General features: G+C 37.1%; 1 protein-coding gene across 3 annotated transcripts; it reads right to left on the reverse strand.

Moving 5' to 3' along the window:
• Window positions 1-1,092: 1,092 nt before the first annotated feature.
• plekha1a (pleckstrin homology domain containing, family A (phosphoinositide binding specific) member 1a) lies at window positions 1,093-22,370 on the reverse strand. 3 transcript variants are annotated; one of them, XM_081393871.1, is made up of 13 exons: window positions 22,258-22,370; window positions 15,321-15,513; window positions 15,181-15,237; window positions 15,049-15,094; window positions 11,988-12,085; window positions 10,255-10,377; window positions 9,505-9,648; window positions 8,901-8,969; window positions 8,244-8,308; window positions 6,173-6,236; window positions 5,838-5,927; window positions 4,831-4,901; window positions 1,093-2,432 (listed from the first exon to the last, which is right to left on the reverse strand). In XM_081393871.1, exons 2-13 carry the CDS (start codon window positions 15,459-15,461, stop codon window positions 2,228-2,230), a joined length of 1,173 nt encoding a protein of 390 aa, XP_081249997.1. In that variant the 5' UTR covers window positions 15,462-15,513; window positions 22,258-22,370; the 3' UTR covers window positions 1,093-2,227. The 3 variants fall into 3 exon arrangements, with proteins under 3 accessions (XP_081249997.1, XP_081249996.1, XP_081249995.1); XM_081393870.1 differs by lacking the exon at window positions 4,831-4,901 and having other exon boundaries at window positions 9,505-9,645; XM_081393869.1 differs by lacking the exon at window positions 4,831-4,901.
• Between the last annotated feature and the right edge of the window lie 502 nt (window positions 22,371-22,872).

The following is a 22,872-nucleotide window of genomic DNA, read 5'->3' on the forward strand; positions in this document are numbered from 1 at the left end:
CTATTTAGTTTCATTTCAGTTTTAGTAATTTTACGACTTATTTTTTGGTCAGGCAATTGTTCTAATTTGAAGGTTTATTGTAAGTTTATCTAATATTTATCTCATTTTTTTACTAAATTATTTCAAAATATAATAGTTTTAGATAACAATAACAACACTGGAACTACCAAAAGAGCTTTTAATATTTTTGAGATGTTCCAAAAAGCTATACCTCATGCAAATTAATTTAAACAGTGACAACAAACAGCATCAAATCTGTAAAAAAAAATGAAATTTCACTGTCAATAACTAGCTTGGTTTCTGGTTTTCTGATGCAGTTTTGTTCCTGCAAAAATAATACAAAGAATTAAAGAGCATAAAGCATGATGTCATAAAAAAAGACTTTCCATAACTCAATACACCTTCTCATTTGTCAATTTACATTTACATGACAAATTCAGGCCAATGATTATGTCTTAAAGTGATAGTTTACTGAAGAAAGTTTCAGAGAAGATTACAGGAGACGGTTTGGAACGACATGTGTAAATAATGACGGAATTGTAATTTTTGTGTGAACAGTCCTTTTAACCGTTATTTGGACTGCTGCTCTACTTTAAAAACTCCCTTTCCCAAAGGTCTTGTGAAATTGTGACAAAATGTCCGCCAGCATTATCCCAGCTGATGTCATGATCTAATAGTTGGAGACATCACATCCTTAATATGACAGTCTCAGTGAGGTCAGTGAAAATTTACATGAGACAAAACACAGAGAACATGCAAAACCATGGATGTATTTTGACAACTGGACATATTATAGAGCCAAGATTAACTGTTTTTACATATTGGGTGAATTACCTAATGTGTTTGAATAGTATTACAATTAGTGAGTCATGTGTTCAGATATTTATATCAGTTTAGCATGTGTTTTCAGAGCTGCAATGAGCAAAACATCTATTTATCAGTTCAAATGTCCAACAGAGGGCAATAAAGCCTCTGCTTTCTGATGGTAACTGATGGTCCAGCAAAAAAACAATCCCAAAACATTTGATATATCCCAAATAATTTTCTAGCTTGTATGGGAAAGCCAAAATGTGATATTCAATCAACAGCATAAATTCAGACTTGGTTTATTGCTTTTTCTTATAATAAATAATATAAACAAACAAGATTAAAATGGTTACAGCACAAAATGACACCAAAAAACCATAACAACTGAGGGTTAAAACTGCCGGACCTTTAAAAGAAAAGGATGCAGGCGCTTTTTTAGACATAGGGCAAAAATGAATCCGTGTAAAAACAAACACACTGAAATGCATTTCATAGTAGTCATTCACAAATCCCAACAGCTGAAAAAAGGAACAATTCAACAAACTCTCACTTATGACCAGACATATACAGTAATACCCAGAATGCCAGAAAATGACAGGGATGTAGGCAGATTATACAGCAACAGTCTGCTCAATTTTACTGTATCCAAACCATTGAGTGATTAAGCTGTGGATTTGATCAGTCATTTAGTGGAGCAATAGACAAAAAACAGTATTACAGCAACAAGATTTCACCCATATGTATACATGCGGATAAAAGATGAAAATTAACTGTCAGTCAAAATAACCCCCAGCTTAGTCCACAGGATCAATTAGTCACATTACCAGCACATAGAAAACTTTTAAAAATAGGAAACTGCACAGAAAGAAACACAAATGAAGTATGTTCTATAATGCTCAGTGTAAGGGGATTTTTGGATATTAAAAAAGGAATCACTTCTCGCAAGCACTCGAACAGCCTTTCCAACGCCAGTCCGTGAGTTAGTGCGAAACTTTCCATCCTCCAACACAGTCCCAGAAACCACTTGAGTTTAGGTAACATTGAATCCATATTCCATGAGTTTCTTTCTGCACTTTTCGGTAAAAGCTCAAAGGTTAGAAGGTTAGGAGATTCTTTGGAATCATAGTAGAGTTTCTGATCTAGATGAACGTGACTGAAGCTCTTTTAAAGTTCAAAATTTGGTTGACAGGTCGGGTCGAATCAGTTTGGATCCGAACGCCCAGGTTATCTTTCCTCCAAAGATCCTTCCATCCCCTAAACTCTGCATACCCATCTTAATATTTCTGGATCAGAGGTAAAAGTTTAATGTAAAACAGTCAGACTTCACTAACAGGAAGATCTGCACTCTCTAGATCAAGTTGGGGCAAAGGAGGGTCGCACATTCCAAAGCTGCTGCGCCGCCGCCAAGGCGATTCGTGAGTCACTTGGAGAGGCGGGTCTCTTGCAGTGACAGGCGGGCATGTGGGCGGGGCAGGGGCAGCAGGCTCATGAAGTGCTCGCTGTCCCAAGCCAGACCTCGTGGGACCACGGCATTCTGGGTAGGCTGACACGGCAGGGCTGGGCGTCCAGGGGACGGCGTGACCCGTGAGCTGGCGGTAGAAACAGGAGCTGCCAACAATGTGCTCCTAAATGGGAAGAAAGACGGGAGAGAAAGTTTAACGATGTTTAAAGTTCTGGTCTGAATAAAGCGTTTTTTCAGGAAAGCGTTAAGACTGATGCAGTGCGGTAAAGATTGAGAGCAGTCTCAGCTGTGAGTAAGAACATCCGAGAAACAGGTTTTTTGGATGAGCTTAGCAGTAGAAGATGAGAAGTACCAGAAACCAGAGCCAGCAGAGCACCAGATCAGAAGTGTTAGTACTCAGAGAGCCCAGCTATTCCCCTCACTGGAAAACACAACATGAGAGAGAACGTGAGAAGGAGAGAGAGGTAGAAGCAGGCCTGGACGATACATCAAATATTCATTTTATATTTAGCTAAAAAAAAAAAAAAAAAAAAAAACCCTGAGGAAATGCTTTTCATTTGTCTGATAAGTTTCTGAAAGACAGTATCATCAAGCAAATTTTGACACATGCCATTGTCATAATTCTTGAGTATGTGAACATGTTCAAAGATGCATTAATAGCATCTCTAAATTGAATCTTCAGTAACAAAATTTGAATTGCTTGTCTTATTAATTTCCATGAATCAGTTCAACTGGTTCATAAATTAATCAATTAAAAAAACATGAATCAAAGATTTATCATTAAAAAAAAAAATCAAGAATATGGTATTTTACATATAATGTTGTAGTAAACTTGCACTTCTAGTCAAAAGTAAGGTTTGGTGTCAGGAAGATTTTCAGTAAGGATCATGTGACGCTGAAGTAATGGCTGTTGACAATTCAGCTTTGCCATCACAGGAATACCATTGCTCTGATTTTAAATAAACAATCACTTAAAAAAATTAAATGACCCTTAAACTATTTGAGAGGAAATACAAAAAAAAAAGATGCATATTATTACCAGTAAATCAAGTTAAAGCCTTATAAATACTGAAGCATTATTATTAAGCTACATCGCCCAGCCCTAGGTAGAAGATGGGAGACAAAGAACAAAATAATGAAAGAAAAGAGTGGAGAGAGAATATTGAACGACAGAATGAATGTAAGGGAGAGATGACAAATATTGTGACAGTTAGAACTGCATTCTGTGTTTAGTTACAAATTTACACAAATCTAAAAATATATTATCGTTAGTTTGAGAACTGCAATAAAACCGAGAAAAAATAAAAAAATAAACATTTTAATCACTGCTCCAGAATGTCCACAACATTTTACCTAACAATCATGCGAGAAAGCACAGACATGTCTAATCTAATTACAGCAGTGATTGAGAACCTGATGTCGGAGACTCGAGGGTTCACCTCACAAAACAAAAACCTTACTGCAAGTCAGTACTGGGAAATGTGGATAACGTTTAAAACACAGGCATAACAATGCAACTCTCAAACATTAAAGCATGTGTAACCTCATCATAAGAACTGACACAAACATGTTTGTATGGCTACCAAGTCTTAACCCTCTAACAGTCTGTTAAAGGGGTGTCAGAAAGTGAGGACCGGCCAAAAGGTCCTCACTCCAATGGTCTAAAACTCAAACTGGGGTGCGTTTCCCGAAAGCATCGTTGGCCAACTATGGTCGCAAGTTCATCGCAATGTCCATTGAACTCTATTGGTAACGACGGAACTTGCGACCATAGTTGGCCAACGATGCTTTCGGGAAACGCACCCCTGGTCCTCACAAAGACAACTATCCAAGTACATATGTACGTATGTACGCACACGGTTTGAAAATGTGTAAATAAAGCAATTAACATGCTGGAAAAATAACATTGCTTTATTACATAATCAAAATCTTTTATTTTTATACAATCAATCTCCAAAGGGTAAGATAAAGTTCTATTCTAAACTTCTATATCAATAAATATCCTTTTTCAAGACAAGCAAAATGGGCTGACTATGGGCAATATTTTGAGTTTATTTTAAATCAAAAATTACTAGTTTGCGTCATTTAGGATGGTAAAACAAAAAGACTTGTATGAACCATGCTACACACAACAATAAAGAATAATTAAATACAGATGAGCAAATTGAAACATGTGAAACATGCGTTTTTGGGTGTGTAGCAGGAGACTGCAGTGGGCTGGCAGAGAGGCAGAAGCATTAGAAATGGAGAAGTGCATCAATATTACCCATTAAATGAGGGAGCCACAGTGTTGAGAAGAAACAGATGAGAGAATTAGCGGGAAAACATCAGGTCAGCGGAAAACTGAATGCATCTCGTTAATGAACTGTTGATTACGTTATTTTCTGCATTTGAATCTGAACTGTTAGGTGTGCATTTGTGTGTGAAGTTATTCTGGAAAAGCGAAATGGAAAAGATCAAGCTAGGTAAGTACGTTTGTGTGCGTATTTGCGTTAGCGACTCTAAAGCGAAGCGAGGAAGAGGAAACAATGGGCGGGTCAAAGGGGGCGGAGATCACATACGTGCTGCCTTGAGTGACACGTGGTGTATATCTCTGAATACAGGGGCTTGAATGCCTTCTGGCCTGACGCATCTGAAACAACAGTGCAAAGCTACATTAGAGGAAGAAAGGGAGAGAGGGATACAGGAGCCCCGAAAAGTATTTGGACACTTAATATATGAATGTCATTTCATTTACATATATATAACAAAATATCAAACCAAACAGCTTCAGTAAAAAAAATAAAAATCCACTAACATACATAGTCTTACAATATATTGTTTTATTATTTTAAAGTCGGCATGAAAAATACATATAATTGATCTTATTGTAAATCATTAATTCATGTATATGTTAATCAAACTGTCATAACTCCATCTTTCAGTGAAATGGTGATGTGCATAGACTTCTTCAATCATTCAGTACGCTTAAACCCGCTTCTGTCTTACAATCGACTGCAAACTCGAATTCACATCTAATCAACAACCAATGAATAGAACTAAGCCCCTGCTCTATTTTCTTCTTCGATAATCTGTTTTACTCAGATGTACTGTACGTCTCAATACCAAAGAAAAGGTCTGTCACTACTTCCCTTAAATCTAGACTTCTTCCATCTTAAATAAACGCTACTTAACTTGATATTTGTCATCAAATGCAATGACGTCCATACATTAAGTGCAAATAAAGTGTCCAAATCCTTTTTGGGGTCACTAGGTTCATTGGGAGTGGGAGAAAGAGTATGAAACGAACAGACTGCTGCCCACATTTAAATGAGTGCACTCTTGATTCCAGAGTGCTTTAACGCTTCTGAACTATTAGCAATCTTAAACCCAAACCACTGCAGTCATATTATTGTTCACTCATCTTTTGCGAGAGAGAGAGAGAGAGAGAAAGAAAGGCACATGATTGGATATATGTGAGCAGATAAACTCCTGAGGTGTTTCCTGAGGCTGAGAATTCATGCTCCACTGTTTTGCTCAGAGGAGTGAATACCTGCTTTTGAATGCATGTGTGCGTGTGCGTACATACAGAAGCTGCGGACCGGCCCGGGCCCCTCTGAGCCACAATGGCTCCTGAAATAGCCTTGATCCAGCTGTGCATCTCCTCTGGACTATCAGCCTGGAACAGAATGGTTGAAAGAAATGGAAAGTTTTTACATATTCTAAGAGAAACATAAAGAGATAAAATGCTTCAAAGGTAATAAATGCACACGAACTGAGCCTATGGACATCTAGATAGATCTGAGATACAGTGTAGCCTAAGAACTCACATATAATACACTAATATTTTCAACCACTATTTTGGATTTTTGGACTGTGGGGCCACATTAGAAGTGCATGTTGATGCATGGCAGGTCCTCTCACCTGGATATAGAATGTTCTGGAGGTTGTGACGACTTCAAAGAGGTTGTCTCGCATCATTATTTCACTGAAAGTGAAACCGGGAAGAGAATAACTTGTAATTTATATCAATAACTATAAATGCACCACTACAAATCTAAAGATACGTAACCGTTCAAAAGTTTGGGGTCAATATGATTTTTTTTTTAAAACAAAATAATACTTTTATTCAAAAAGGACAAAGGTAACAGAAAAGACATTTATAATTTTACACAAATTTCTATTTCAAATAATAATAATAATAATACGTTACATTTATGTAGTGCTTTTCTCGGCACACAAAGCGCTTTACATGGAAGGGGGAATCTCCTCAACCACCACCAATGAGCAGCATCCACCTGGATGATGCGACGGCAGCCATATTGCACCAGAACGCCCACCACACACCAGCTTACTGGTGGAGAGGAGACAGCGTGATGAAGCCAATCAGTATATGGGGATGATTAGGAGGCCATGATGGACAGAGGCCAAGGGGCAAATTTGGCCAGGATGCCGGGGTTACATTCCTACTCTTTTTCCGAAGGACATCCTGGGATTTTTAATGATCACAGAGAGTCAGGACTTCGGTTTAACGTCTCATCCGAAGGACGGTCCTCTTTGACAGTATAGTGTAACCATCACTATACTGGGGCGATAGGACACACACAGACCACAGGGTGAGCACCCCCTGCTGGCCTCACTAACCAGCAGCAACCTAGTTTTCCCAGGAGGTCTCCCATCCAGGTACTAACCAGGCTCAACCCTGCTTAGCTTCAGTGGGCAACCAGTCTTGGGCTACAGGGTGATATGGCTGCTGGCTATAAATGCTGTTCCTTCAAATTTTTCATTAATTACAGAATCCTGAGAAAAAATGCATCACAGTTTCCATAAAAAAAATTAAGTAACAAAAGTTTTCAACATTGATGCTACCAAGAAATGTTTTTTTTGAGCAGCGAAGGGTCATGTGACACTGAAGACTGGAGTAATGATGCTGAAAATTCAGCTTTGCAAACACATGAATAAATTACATTTTAAAATATATAAAAAAATTAAACAGTTATTATGAATTGTAATCATATTTCACAATATTACTGTTTTAACTAGCCTGGGAAAACCCAGACTACTTCCGGCGAATTTTAATTCTCTCTCCAGGATAGTCTGGAGAAGAGCCCATTCAAACTCATTTCTGTGCCGCCGAAATCACGGCACCAATCAGAAACGTTTGGGGAGGGATTTACATGATGACGACAGCGCAGCGACGCTGAAGGAGTTCTCACGCAGTGAAAAATACATTGCGGAGCAGAGAGGAGACTGACAACACGCTGGCAGACAGGACAGAGCAGGCTACTTTTCGGTTACGTTTGATATTAAACATATGAACAAAGTCTCAGCTTTCAAATTTGGTAATTTTTTAAAAGAAATTTAAACAATAAATACCGTTTTGTTGCTCTTTAATGTGCCGTGACAGATCGCTGTAGAGCATCATTTAAAGCTGTTCTTGTGAACCGATCATCTCTTCCTTCTAGTTAATTTATAGCCTCAAATAAACATGAACAAACATAAGAAGGAATGTTGTTTTAACCACGGAAAGGCGTCAGTACACTCCGTTTTTCAAGTTCAAATCCTACTATGTTAATCTACTCTCCTGACTGCTTTGTCGGACAAAATGGCAGATGGCGAAGTATGATTGGTCAGATCACCTGTCAATCAAGCTCCCTGCGAAGGGTCGGAATTTGAGCTACATCGGTTGGTGACGCCCCTTTGGAAATGATTTGTCTACATAGCTTCTCCAGACCCTACACTCAGTTTCAACTGAGAAGGGTCTGGTTTTAACCAGGCTATGTTTTAACTGTATTTTTGAACAAATAAACCAGCCTTGGTGAGCATAAGAAATTTCTTTTAAAAACTTACCAACCCCAAACTTTTGAACGCTATTGTGAATGCACAATGTAATCATTTCTTATTGAAAACAAAAAGTATAGAATTATTCTTATTTATAGGAATTTTCAGTCAAGAATTCAAAGCATATGATTAGTAGACATTCTGTTTGTTGTACCCGTGTTTGCACTCCTGCACCTTATGGACTTCCTTCAGAAGAATAATCTTCAAAGGCTCCTTCTCCTGAAAGTGAAGTGAAAGGAGAGAGAGAGATTAGTTGGTAGTCTCACAGAGCCAGATCTTTTGGTATGGAGTGCGGTCCACTTTGGATCTTATTCAGGCCTGGACTGGACAGAAATCTTAAATGCTTTTTAAGAGCAGTGATTTACATAATGTTTCACTCTCTAACAAGCAGACACACATGTACATATGCAAAAGAATCACACACAACTGGCAGCCGCCTGGAATTTCACAGGTATAGTGCCGTTCATGTTGAGACAGACCGCTGGTATTTGCTTTATCTTTTGTTCGGATTTAAAAAAAAGAAAACCTTTAATGCAAAAGAGATTAACCTTTCAATTCATATTCTTTCTTCTAAAAAATATCAGTCTAAGCCTAAGGTCATCTGGCATTAAAAAAGCCATATTTTCCTCCAATAAATAAATCTGCTAGTACAATCCAGACAATTCAGTGAATGCAACCATTCAACCTACATTTTCAACATGATTTATTGGGCACCTTAATCTTTGTCTCAGAATTGTCCACTGACCAGGGATGATGTGTGCATTTAATACAAATCACTCCTGCATAAGTGGCAAATTAACATACAACATACCAGATCAGACTTGAAGTAACTCATCGAGTTCTGCTCCAGAACAAAATATCTCCGTTTCCAGTTCTTCATCTGATATAAAAGGAAAACGGTAACATGTAATTAATTATCTCCAGTAGTCACACAAAGCTTCATACATTTTTACAATTTAGATTTTAAATATAATATTTTTGTACGCACAACCAGGCAGGGTTCCTACACACTGGTTAACTTCAAATTCAAGGACCTTTCAAGGACTTTCCAGTCCAATACCCTAAAATTTTAATGGACTTAATGTGGGGACACATTTCAAGTGAGAGCATGGTTACATCGTGTCACCTTGTAAGATACATTGTTACAGTTTTGCCCGTGTGAACGTCATGGCAACGTACAACACAAAGTACCTCACGCAGGAAACACGTAACGCGTAAATGCGCGTAACTTACCTAAACTTCTTGCACAAAATAAATTCAAACACTTTCAAGGACCTGCATCTGTGTATGTTTATTTTCAAAAACTTTCCAGGGCCTTGAAATCTTTTTTTCAGATTCACAAACTTTCAAGGACCCGTGGGAACCCTGACCAGGGTTACAAAAGACCCATGCTAAAAACAGCCTCTCAGACTCACCAGCGCCCCTTGTTTGACGCAGTATCCTGCTTTAATAACGGTCTGATCCAGCCCTGCTCTAGTGTGCAAATATGGCGGATTGTTCTGAGCCTTCCTCAAGCCCACCTTCTCTCCTCCAACACTGTGTGCCACCTCTCCATCCTGCTAAATAAATCAGACATAGAAGAACATGCAGAAAAAAAAGAGCTCTGCAAATTAAAAACTAGACAGAATGTTTAATTTGTTCTTAATACAACATTGCTTAATTGAGAAATATTGGGAGGCTATATATATATATATATATATATATATATATATATATATATATATATATATATATATATATATATATATATATATATATATATTATATATATATACACACACACACACACACACACACACACACACATTACTATTAGCATATCAGTTGCAGAAACTGTATTAAAATGATATAACACAGTTATTCCATATTTAAGGGATGTACTGAAATTTCGGGTACCGAATTTCGGGACGAAATCAGTGACCAAAACATCTAATTAGTGATTTTCCGATGGCACGTTTTGACTGTGTTCCGTGTCTATTTTGTGCACACAATGTGGATAAGCTTCAACAGTTAAACGCGTCAGCTTTGTTGATACTAGCTCTGGATTTACAATATTCATTTTTCAATTTTATCAGTAATGATATGGTTTCTTGAATCTAAAATCGTTTGGTGTGTGGTTTTCTGTTGATGCGCAGCGTGAAGAAAACATTTGTAGCACCTAATACCTGTGTCTGTGTGACGACAGCCACTCCTGCAATGATCTCGGTCTTGTATGGGACCTGTTTCTTGTTGCCATTTGAAGCCAACCTCTGACTCTCAGAGTGAACGGTATCAGAGGACTTTGGAACCTGTGAGAGAGAAAGGGAGAGACAAAAAAAAGAGAGAGAAAGTAATGACCAGGAAAGACCGAGAGGGGGTTTTTCAGAGACAAAATTGGGGCAGCAGCAAAACATTGAAAATGCAAAGTAATGAAAAGACAGAGGGGAAAAAAAAGTGAATGAGGCAGAGATGAATTAATCATCGATTGTGAGACTCACAGGATAACTCAACAACGGCTTATTGTGTAGCCCTTCAAATTCATCAGCCCACGCTCCAAGAGTGTCTGGCCTATAGACAGAGCACTTCCTGCCATTGCATGTGGAAGTGTGATATATTAGTGATACAGGGAGAGTGAAAAAGAGTAGAAGAGAGATAGAGACATTCTAGGGTACGTGTGTGTGTGTTTGTACATGTGCATGTGATGTGATATGATGTGTGTGAAGGCATTCTGAATCGCCGATGACTCAGAGGTGAAGGTCGTTCAAACAATACAACTTCCCATTAGTCAGCCAAGTGACTCGCACAAGGAAAAAGCCATCAGGAAGAGGAACACACGGCTTAAACAGGACAGGATTTTTTTTGAGAAACTTTCAACTTCCCGTGCGTATGTTTGTATGTGCTTGACTGCACATGTACTCAGAGAGGGGACGAAGACTGCAACTCCAATAAGGAAACGGACTTTTTTGTGCGGGTGTATTTGCTTATGGTTAATTGCTTCTAAACTGCTTGTACTTTGTAATTTGGGTTACTTTCAATAGTTAAACTCGCAGAGAACACTAACAATAATTTATCTTCCAGTGAACTAATCTGTAGTGTTGACAGAACCACTGACACTGACTGAATGAACTCATTGAATGCTTTCATTGTTTCTTTAACTGTTCCTGTATGCAGTAGTCTGGGATATCAGATTAGCATGTGAGCTTGTTTAATAGCTAGATAACTAATGCAAACAATCCAGGATCCTAAAAAAAGGATGTCTTGGTGAGAAATGAGAAACTTCTTTTAAAAATCTTTTAAAAAATCTTACCAACCTTAAACTTTTTCACCCCAAAATCAACAGGAGAAAATTACATTTTGCATAAAGAAAAATAAAGTCTAATATTGTACTTAAAATGTAGCATCAATAAGTATTCAAACATCATGGTCGGATTTTTTGTACTGTTTATTTATTCTGATATAATTAAATGTACTGTTATATTACAGTACATTTATACTGCAATATCGAAAAAATCTGTTATTAAATTCATTAGAATTAGGGCAGCAAAATTATATCAAATCATAATTTAAATATTTTTTGATACTATAATCATGATGATTAACAATTCAGATAAATATATTTATAAATATATTATAATCATACATTTATTTTGTTTTACCTAAAACAAGCTGACTGGTTACAATATACTGTGTCGCACTAATGAGAAACACCTTTGAGAAAGATGGGAATTACACACACACACACACGCACACGCACACGCACACGCACACGCAAAAAAAAAAAAAAAAAACCTGAGAAGTAAAACATCCAAATCCATGAAATTTGGGGGAGTTACAATGGTAAAATTGTGTATGGGGGTTCAATGGATATAGATGCCTGCATACAGCACATTCACACTTGCATTTTTGCATGTGTACTCACTGTGATTTTGGTTGCATTGTTGAGCGCGTTGACCCATTCCACAAGATCCTGCTGATCATTAGCCTGCAGAAAGTATTTCCTCATTCCTGCATTGATGACTGCACACAGACAGAGAGAACGAGCTTAACCCCATTTCCCATAATTCAATGGCAATTTTGCGGAGTAATTCTGAGAACTATCAGTTTATCAGAAGGAATGTGTCAGTGTATTTTAAAAATGCCCATTAATCCCAAAAGCACACAGATAGCCTTGATTTGAGCCTAGTAGACTTTATGGATTACCATACTCAGCTCTTGAAGTCAATAAGGCAGTGCAAAATCAATTTCAGACTAAAAAGCTACAGCAAAACGGAGCTTGACTCAATTTTTCCCGCAATGTCGGTTAATTCAGTGGCTGTTATCTGGAATGAAAAGATGAATGCTAGAAATCACTGCATCACAATAAACTCCATTGTGCATGTGCGATGTTCATTATGTGCAGTTGTACTGAAATGGTCTGCCTTCCACCAATAGTTCTCACTCATCTAAGTTGCATTGTATCCTCGTATGGTTAAACCAGGGGTGTCCAAGAGGTCTGGGTCCTGGAGGGCCACTGTCCTACAGAGTTTAGCTCAAACTTGCCTTAACACACCTGCCTGGAACTTTCTAGTATGCCTAGTTGTGTTTAATTGGGATAGGAGCTAAACTCTGCAGGACAGTGGCCCTCCAAGAACCAGACTGAACACCTCGGGGTTAACATTTTTAAAACTATATTTAAAATATTTCTGGGTGTTTATGTAATTTTTTCCTAACAATCAGAATTTGAAAATTATTACTTTGTGTGTGTGTGTGTGTGTGTGTGTGTGTGTGTGTGTGTGTGTGTGTGTGTGTGTGTGTGTGTGTGTGTGTGTGTGTGTGTGTGTGTGTGTGTGTGTGTGTGTGTGTGTGTGTGTGTGTGTGTGTGTTTTGCGACTCAAAACAAAATATAAGTCATTGTTCACTAAATATCTTTACCTCCAGTTGTTAAATGTTTCCAATGGATAACAGAGTTGAACCTGAAAACCAGATCAGACTGGTTTTGTGTTCAGGATGTTGTCTGACCCAAAATAAATTACTTTCACTGATGAGGCATTTTTATCATTTTGGAGCTTTGACAGCCCCAGAGTGGCAAGTTTTTACTTTTTGTTTTCTTTATCTCATTATATAGGTAACTTTAAAGGAGAACTCCGGTCAGTTTTAACATTGAGCTAATTTTTTTGTAAATTTGGAGTGCTGTCAATACAGAGAACAACGACAAAAATCGGTGTTGCCTACACCGTGTTATCCTCTTTTTAAAATTTGCACCTTCAATGGGGCAAGTTTTAAACCAGCTTTTAGCCTCTTAACATCCTTGATGTGTCATTACAAGTGCACAGGTCATGTGAGTGATTCCTTCAGAGTGATCGCGGGTGAATCTGACTGCAGTAGATGTGAAAGATATGAATAAAAATGATGTTATTTCAGCCAGCGCACATACCTGTATTTACATCCTGTTTTCGGTCGAAGTCCATAGTAATCGATTGTCGAGTTCACACGCATAGGTTTAGTTACCTATGATCACGCGCGTGAACTCGGCAGTCGATTACTATGGACTTCGACCGAAAACAGGATGTAAATACAGGTATGTGCGCTGGCTGAAATAACATCATTTTTATTCATATCTTTCACATCTACTGCAGTCAGATTCACCCGCGATCACTCTGAAGGAATCACTCACATTAGCTGTGCACTTGTAATGACACATCAAGGATGTTAAGAGGCTAAAAGCTGGTTTAAAACTTGCCCCATTGAAGTCAACAGGGTGCAAATTTTAAAAAGAGGATAACACGGTGTAGGTAACACCGATTTTTGTCGTTGTTCTCTGTATTGACAGCACTCCAAATTTACAAAAAAATGAGCTCAATGTTAAAATTGACCGGAGTTCTCCTTTAACAAGAGAGCAAATAAATAACTCCTAAATAGTAAATAATGTGTGAACTAATCTTTAACCTATATCTGGATAAAAGCATGAAAAGCAATGAAAAAAGTTTGCCAAGAAGCACTGGTTGTTATTTTTGAAGATAAAAAAAAAAAAAAACATGAACAGGATTTCAAAAACACTTCAAAATGAAGTTCAGATTTCAGATTTCTACAGAAGCATCCTGCAAAAAGCACGCACACCAACTCACTAACACTCATCTATCAAGTGACCAGACCACCGTTTCCTGTTTCCACTCAAGTTGTGCAGAAGGTTACCATGTGCAGTGCAGTGCAGTAACAGTACATGCAAAGCAACACAAGAGTGTGTGTGTTTAAGCTGTAAGAACGAGTCAAATAATCTCAAAATGTACTTGAAAAAGAAGTAATGTAAATACTTTTTTGCTTTTTACTGCATCAACATACTATTACAATCCATTCACAGAAGTACAAAAGCAGTGCCTAAAGCAAAAACATGACCTAAAACCAAACTTATAAGCTTTCTATATAGCGGCCAGCCAGGATTCAAACCGCAAACCTTTTAGTCAACAATTGAGGCTTGAGCTATTCCTTTAAAGGGATAGTTTACTCAAATGAAAATTCTGTCATAATTTACTCATTTTCTTAAAAATATCTGTGTGTTCAGCAAAAGAAAGAAATTCATACAGGTTTGGAGCAACTTGGGAGTGATTAAATGACAGAATTTTCATCTTTGGGTGAACTATCCCTTTAAGTACTGTTTACACTACGTGATATGTACAAAATAACATGAAGTGAGTGTTATATAAATAAAATATTAAACAATTTTCTGTAAATTTTCCATTATTTTCCTCCTCAGAAAGCTTTTCACAAATTCTAAGCAAAAAATATTTAGGTTTTTTTTTTTTTTTAGTTAGTATAGACAAAAAATAAATCCAAAAATATCAGGCTTTACACTGAGACAAAAAGGACAGAAAAATTAGCTAAACTACATCTAACTCATTGTGACACTACAAAAGACGGTAATTTATTCTGTAATCAGAAATCTGACAACTTTGTATCAAAATGATTGTGAACTGATAGTGTGTGTAGATGTGAAAAAGTCTTACCAAAGCAGTACTCAGCCTTTGGCCTCTGTTTGGTGGCATCACTGACCTAAAACAAGAGTGGTGGCTTTGTAGTAACTTCTCAAAAGGCAATGATGCAGAAATAGCAGAACATGTGAAAAGGTGGGAGCTTACTTTGGATATGTAGGTGAGACTGAGGGAACCCACATGTTTGGCACCTACAGGCAGATTCTATGAGACCAAGAAACAATATCACACTGAGATAGCTTATCAGAACTACATTACACAGAAAGCATTTGCACTTTAGATGCTACCTGAGGGTTGTCCATGTACCAGACCAGATTACCCTGTTGCGTGTCCAGGATGAAATACCGTCTCAGGAACTTGCCACTGTTCTCCACATCTTCGATATCCAGGAAACCGCATATGCGGTTCTGCCGGTCCACGTAAGGCATGTCCCCCTCTCTTCACACAACTCATTCCCCTTCTCTCTGATATCAGAAGCTTCTATGGACAGAGACAAATATAGAAAGGGAGGAGCATGGGATAGGATACAAAGATTTAAGAGAGAGAGAGAGAGAGAGAGAGAGACAGGGGTTAGTCAGACTAACAGTAAATGAGCTGATGCTGTTTTGTGGTTGTAAAAATCCCCCCTCTGTCCTTGATGACCCCTCACGCTTTCTTTTCTTGTGCCCTTTCAGCTGAAAACTATTTTTCTTTCTCTGATGTCTAAGTTTTCTGAACAGGATCTGAATCACCACGCTTCCCTGCATTAGTAACTGACAAAACTTTTCTTTCTTTTTTTTCTTTTTTTTTTTTACTTTGCAACTACGTCAACTAACTATCATTAATTTGCAACTAAATGTCAACTAAGGCCTGGGATACATTAGACGATTTTCAAATCTTAATCGATTTTAAAACTGGGAGACCACAGACTAAAGTGCAGTTTCAACTGATTTTTAGCATTATAATCCTCCGAATGCACACACTAGAAGATTCGTCCGGACCATGACACCACACACCTGTCGATTGTAGTAACATTTACAGAGTGAGACGAGATCTCACGGAGACTCGCAAGATCAAACGGGACTTGAGAAAAAAAAACAAATGGAGGACAATCGATGTTGTCAGCTGGTTCTCCTGGCATGAGTTTTGTTTTAGAGGTATAAAAACAAAGGGAAAAAAAATAATATGGATGATCTTTCTCAATACTCCACTTTCGTGGCATGTTTGTGACTAGTGAAGCTTGCTAGCTCTCATTGGCTATCGCGGGTATCCCGACAGAGGCAGCACAATCAAGATTTGGGATCGTGACGCGATCGGGAGCAGAAAAATAATCGTAACGACACCAAACAATTAAGGATTTTTTTTGGACAAAAAGTCCGTTGCGAGAAGCCTCGAATTGGGCCACACCCCCCAGATCGTTGGGGGTTGCAAATCGGCCCCAAAATCGGGCTTAAAATCCTCAAGTGTGTGGCCAGCCAAACTCTTAGAACATTAGAAGACTGTTAGGTTAGGGTAAGGGTTAGTAGAGTAAAAGTTGACCTGTACTGGCAAAGGTACTTATGAGGTACTTATAGTAAATAGAATGTCTGTTGGGGCATCAAAATACAATGCTAGCAGATATTACAGATATTAGTCTACTAATACTCTACTGACTGGTAGATGCATGCAAAGTTACTTATATTTATTAGAATGTCTAAAGTGGAATATCGTAGTGTTACTATTTTTTATTAGGTTGAAGAACAAACAATGAAAGAAAACGATCTATGGTAAATGACCTAAACAATTTTAAGTCTAAGAAGTGCATTAGGGTTGCGCGATATGCTCCATTTTCATATCGTCAGCCTGTGAGATCGGCGATACACGATATTATCGTGAGGGGGGCGGGGCTTACTTATTTGATTATTAACTTGCTTATTTACTCATCAATTTGCTTGTTTTATTACTTCGTTTTAAATGAGAATCTTTTTCTATTTTGCTAGCAAAGGTGGAGTGTTTATTAATAGGCTAAATCAGGTTATTTCCTGGTATAGTGAGGTAAAAAAAAAAGATCCTAATCATTCTTGTATCTGACCATTCTTGTATATTTCAACATGTCAGCGGGAAATTTACGGACACACATTATCCTCTCATGCCGTTACAGATCTGCAGTATTTTGACTGTAGGCTGCTTCTGCACGAGATCATGAAAACACGTTTTAATTTATTGGGTCAAGAAAGAGTCGGAGTCTGCGATATGTCCTCCTCTGTCTGGATGCACTTCACTTATGCGCACCGCACTTCAATAAGCCCAAATAACGCGGGTTTTAAATGCCGGGAGAAATCAGAGGCAAAAATCTAAAAGTCGATCGGTACTTACTTATTACTTGACTCTGATAAAGGAAAATGGGTTAATCCGTTTACATGACCACATGCATTGTCAGTTTATTCAGCATAATCGAGTTAATAACGTGCATGTAAACGCGCTCATTCCCTGAAAGTGAAAGCAGAAACGGACTGCGCTTTCACTGCATTAACGGCGCGTTCTCTCAGAGACGACGGTGGATATAACGGTAGGCTACAGCATCTTAATTTACTGGCTTAATATTTCTCTTGTGGACTTACATTATTGACAGTGAAAAAAATAGAAGAATATTTCTTGTTAAACAAGTTTGAAGTTGCTTGTGATTTTCACAGGCAGAGTTCCACAGATGCTTCGTGTAACCTACTAAAGACTGTATTAGGCCTAGGCGGCCTATATAATTTTATTGATATTATTATTATAATTAATATTTTGTAATTGTACTGTTTTTAGTGTTTTTACTGTCATTAAATATTTTGTTAATGTGCTATGGAAACAAAATACTGACGAACAACGATGCCGCGTCTTCATCTTGGCTCTGTATAAGAATGATGCGTCTGTTAAAACAAGCACTCTTGGCAATTTGTGAATCTGGATCACCTTGCAATTAAATTTCGTTGTGGGATGTAGTTTTTTTTAGTCTGTTTTAAAAATATTTTCTTTGAGGAGTCCTCATACGCGCGCGTCGGTGACGTCGCATGTGAGGTTAGTGTGATGTCGCAAGTGTGGTTATGTGGTGATGTCGTTATGAATTTAGGCAAGGCAAATATAATTGTAACTATACTAGCTTCATAATAATAATAATGATTTAATACATTAATAGGAAAACGAGCCAATTATCGTATTGATATCGTCAAAGGCATCTGCCATCGGCGATATCTCTGTCTATCGTCGATACACGATACTATCGTCTATCGGCACAACCCTAAAGTGCATTCAATAAAAAATCTAAGAAATCTAATCTAAGTAGTACATTCATTAAAAAATATAATTGTTATTGGTGGTATTATAATTATTATATATTTAAAACAATTAGTTTTGTCCTCAGTTAATTATTCAACTTTACTTTACACGTTCTGGGTCAGTATGACATGTTATTCAGCAGGGATGCTGCATTAAACTGATCAAAAAACATTTATATTCTAACAAAAGATGTTAGATTTCAATCAAAAACTTTGTTCATCAAAGAATCCTGAGAAATAATGTATCTTGTTTTTTCACAAAAATATTATGCAGCACAACTGTTTTCAACATTGATGATAAGAAATGTTTCTTGAGCATAGGGATGCACGATATATCGGCCGATAATGTTAATTTTTAATGTTATCGTTATCGGTCAGATAGGAAAAATTTCTTTAAATAATGATTATTTCCTCCAGCTGAGACACTTCAGATGCGCTTTGTTTGCCATGATGGTTTTGAATTGCTTGAAATATGATTAGAATCACTTCAAAAAAGGAAAATACAGTAAAGTGCAAACAAGTCTGTCATATAAGCAACATAAAATTATAATGAGACATAATAAATAATTGTGTACTTAGGACATGGCTTTTAATAGCGAGACTTGTTTTTGTAATCAGGCTCACAAAACTTGCAATATATCGGTTTTCAAATATAAAGAATTATCGGTATCGGCCAAAATGTTCATATCGGTGCATCACTACTTGAGCACCAAATCATCATTAGAATAATTTCTGAAGGATTATGTGACACTGAAGACTGGAGTAATGATGCTGACAATTCAGATTTACCATCACATGAAAAAAATAAAATAAAAAAATTTAACAACAATAATATTTCACAATATTACTGTTTTTACTGTGTTTGATCAAATAAATGAAGCCTTAGTGAACATAAGAGACTTTTGACTGGTAGTGTAGATAACTACTATATATAGGTTTTTGGATTTTTTTGAAGCATGCACTCTCAAGCAGTATTATATAACATTCAGAAATATTCTGAGTCAACACGTGAATATGGGACATAATGTGCCGGAGTGGCAAAACCAAGAATAAATCCACAATTCTCCTCTTCTACTGAGGACAGGGGCATTAACGGCATGATTGTAAATCATAAACAGACAAAGGCTGTGAAGGAAGACAAGGCCTGCTGTGTCATCGGCCAGCAGAGGCAACAATGACCATGAGTCACTTGACCAATTAGCATGAAGCGCTGTTCAGCCCCGCCCTGAGTTCCAGAGCACAGAATCAGCCTTCTGTTCTGCAATGCTCATAGGTTCTAGAGGAGCCCTGTTCTTCTAAGTCTTAGAGTATGCAGGACTGTACTGTCATAAAGCAAAACATGACCTATACAGCATTTAGGTTTGAACAAAAGCACACAGATATCACATTCTGAGCTTCTATCTGCTGCTCATCAGAGTCTGCAAACACAGCTTCCGATCCCTCATTCTTGCTCTCTTCCTCCTGATTTTAGATTGGGCAGATAATCTTCAAGACAGGTCTGGTCACGTTCTAGACAGGATTCATTTTGTTCTAGACTAGGCCAACCGCATTAAAACAAACACACACACACACACACACACACACACACACACACACGAGGCACAACTCCTTATCTCTGGATCTTAAGATGTGTCTGTAACAAGGTTAGAACTACAATTTGGTCTTAATTTGTTCATGAAATTTAACACAAGCAGGAAGAAACTTACCTACACTAAGTTGGTTGGTTTGCATGCACATATCCTTCTTTGAATCTCTGATTAGAAAACAAATCTGCTGTTTCACTGACAAAGACGAACGTCATAGATAAGGTAGATGAAACACCACTTTAACCCGGACTGTGTGTTTGCGTGCAATTCAGTCTCGTATTATAGCAATTCAGGCAAAAAAGACAAGCACACATACCTAATATTTGTTGTGAGGCAGATAAAGTTGTCAGAGAGGTTGTACCGAGTTCTTGCCCTCGAGCTAGTTTCAGCAAATGCAGACATGCACATAAACACACACACACACTAAGGTTATTATAGTTTTACATTTTCAAATTGGATTATTTTAAAGAGATAGTTCATGCAAAAAGGAAAATTGTTATCAGTTACTCACCCTCATGTAGTTAACCTAAAAATTTATATAGATATTTATATTATAGATATTTATATTTATATTATATTATATTATAGATATTTTAATGAAACCTGAAAGACGCCTCATATAAAGTCCATTCCACCAAAACTTGGAGACTTCAAAAAGAACATAAAGATTACTTTGATTAAATTGCTCAAATGATTTTGCACTTTTTGAAGTGTCAATGTTTTGGTGGAATGGACGTTCAGTGGATGGACAGAAATCTCAAAGGTTTTATTAAATATTTCTTCATTTGTGTTTCGAAGATGAATGGGACATCTTATGGGTTGGAATGACATGAGGATGAGTTGTTTTAAAATGTTTTAAAACTGACTTTACATTTCAGTTTCATTTTGGTTAGTTTCAATTACATTTTAGATTTCTTGGTATGGATACATTTCATTTTCATTTTTATACTTAAAGCTTTGGTTATAGCTGTACCAATTAAGAATCAGGAACTAACACGGTAGCTAAAATCGTTTTTCTTCGTAGTTTTGTTCAATTTTAGTTTTCTAGTTGCTTCCATTCATGATTTTATTTCACTTTACGAATATACAATTTTTAATTAGAGTATACCATAATAAGCATAAACATACCAACATGTATGCAGACTGTGCATATTTCATCTGTACAGTAAACATATCTCAAAGAAATGCACAAGATAAATAATCTCTCGTTCTTTCCCTGATTTATCTGGTTAACTAACCAAACGTTAATATAATGGAAACAAATGAAGACTAGAGTACCGTGGTAAAAATACACTGTAATCAACAATTCTTCTCACATTACAGTATGAATGTAAAATTAATGCATCTAACAAATAAATCTGCAAGTCATGTCTAATAATCTCTATCTATAAAATAGCATGATCATGGAAAGTCATGTTGTTGGATGTCTTCACTCTTCACCATACTGTCTGTAAACCAAAGTCAATTTAATGTTTGCTGACCGATCCACTCATCACGTCTGTTTATAAACACACCAACAAAAAGTGATGTCCTCAAACACAATGACCTGCTGTTACGCAACATTTCAACACATTTTAGGTCAGGTGTCCATTGGTTGGCCTGCGGTAAGGGCAAGTCAAAAGCAGAATGCTTAGAATAACACAAAACCATAACTCGGTACAACATCAAAGATGTTGCCACAGTGGTTGAGGTCTCATTTACCATATTTTCAGTTGTTTGTGATTACTGGATAAGGATTTTAGTAAAATATTCAACAGAGACTGTAGTCACAAACAGCAATGAAATGTCTGACATACATTAGCCTATAATTTATACAAATATATTACATAATAGATGTATACAATACAAGCAAAAAAAAATATATCTTAATTTCTTACATAAACTGCCATCTTTAAATGTTCAAATGAATGTAAACATACAGTTTAAATGAAATAAATCACAAAAGACACAATCAGACAGATAAGAAAGAACTAACGTACAACTGATTATCAACCCATCAACACACAACGTTAAGTTACGAGACCAAATGTGTCCTTGATTGAAGAGATTAACGTTTATGATCTGATATTATTATTATTATGGCGATGGAAGCGTAACGTTACACACAGTTATGAACTCTATACGATGCTCTTGGTATATTATCTTTATTTAGATAAACATTGTAATTGTATTACAAGGGTAAAATCCACGTCTGTCAGTTAGCAACAGCGCGGAAAAGCCCAACCTCGCCCTGTCTCCATTTAATCCTGCCATTAACCAACAGCAGGATGCGTGTTTACATTTTAACATAACCCCATATCCATAAACACACTCATATAGAGACAGATGTGCTAAAACGGCTGATTTCTCAAACTACTCACTCGGTTTATTATCGCTGAAGTGATTCGGTTCAGCCCATCTCCAGCTCGTGTCCCCGTTCACAAACTTCACGAGTGTTTTTCCTGCAGGAGCGGAAGTGGCTGTATACGTCACTGCGTCAGGTTAAACCAACGTGTCTTCTCTCTCTCTCTCTCTCTCTCTCTCTCTCTCTCTCTCTCTCTCTCATTTTCATTCTTTCATATAGGAACTTTTTAAATATTAATCTTTATATTTTTGTCATGTTCCTGACGTTGAAATATTTTCATCAGTAACGTTAGGTACAAAATTATCTTACGAAAAATTCCCATGGTAACCATAGTTTTCGTCAAAATAGCGGAGTTACTTTCAAATAAAACTGGACATTTTTAAAGGGAACTTAGCATTAATAGAATATTAGCCCCCACGCCACGGTAATTAAAAATAAATGACTGATAATATTTATTTGTTTGTTTGTTTGCTTGAGTTACTAATACGGCTACTTTATTATTTTAATGGCTTCTCACTGTTTATTACCGGTAATTCCCTCAGCCTGACAAATATGGAAAGTAGGGAAAAACAGGGAAAAAACACTGTTTATTTCTTTTGATGTTTAATTCTGGCTTTAAATGTTCTCCACA

Source organism: Scardinius erythrophthalmus (genome assembly GCF_964197995.2).
Source record: "Scardinius erythrophthalmus genome assembly, chromosome: 19".
NCBI classification, from domain to species: Eukaryota; Metazoa; Chordata; class Actinopteri; order Cypriniformes; family Leuciscidae; genus Scardinius; species Scardinius erythrophthalmus.

Coding starts and splice junctions, on each gene's coding strand:
- plekha1a (XM_081393869.1), bottom strand. CDS start 15,461: ATGCCTTACGTGGACCGGCAGAACCGCATATGCGGTTTCCTGGATATC. Junction 9,649..10,254: donor CTGTCGTCACACAGACACAG/GTATTAGGTGCT, acceptor TGATTTATTTAG/CAGGATGGAGAGGTGGCACA. Junction 5,928..6,172: donor CCAGAACATTCTATATCCAG/GTGAGAGGACCT, acceptor ATTCTGTTCCAG/GCTGATAGTCCAGAGGAGAT.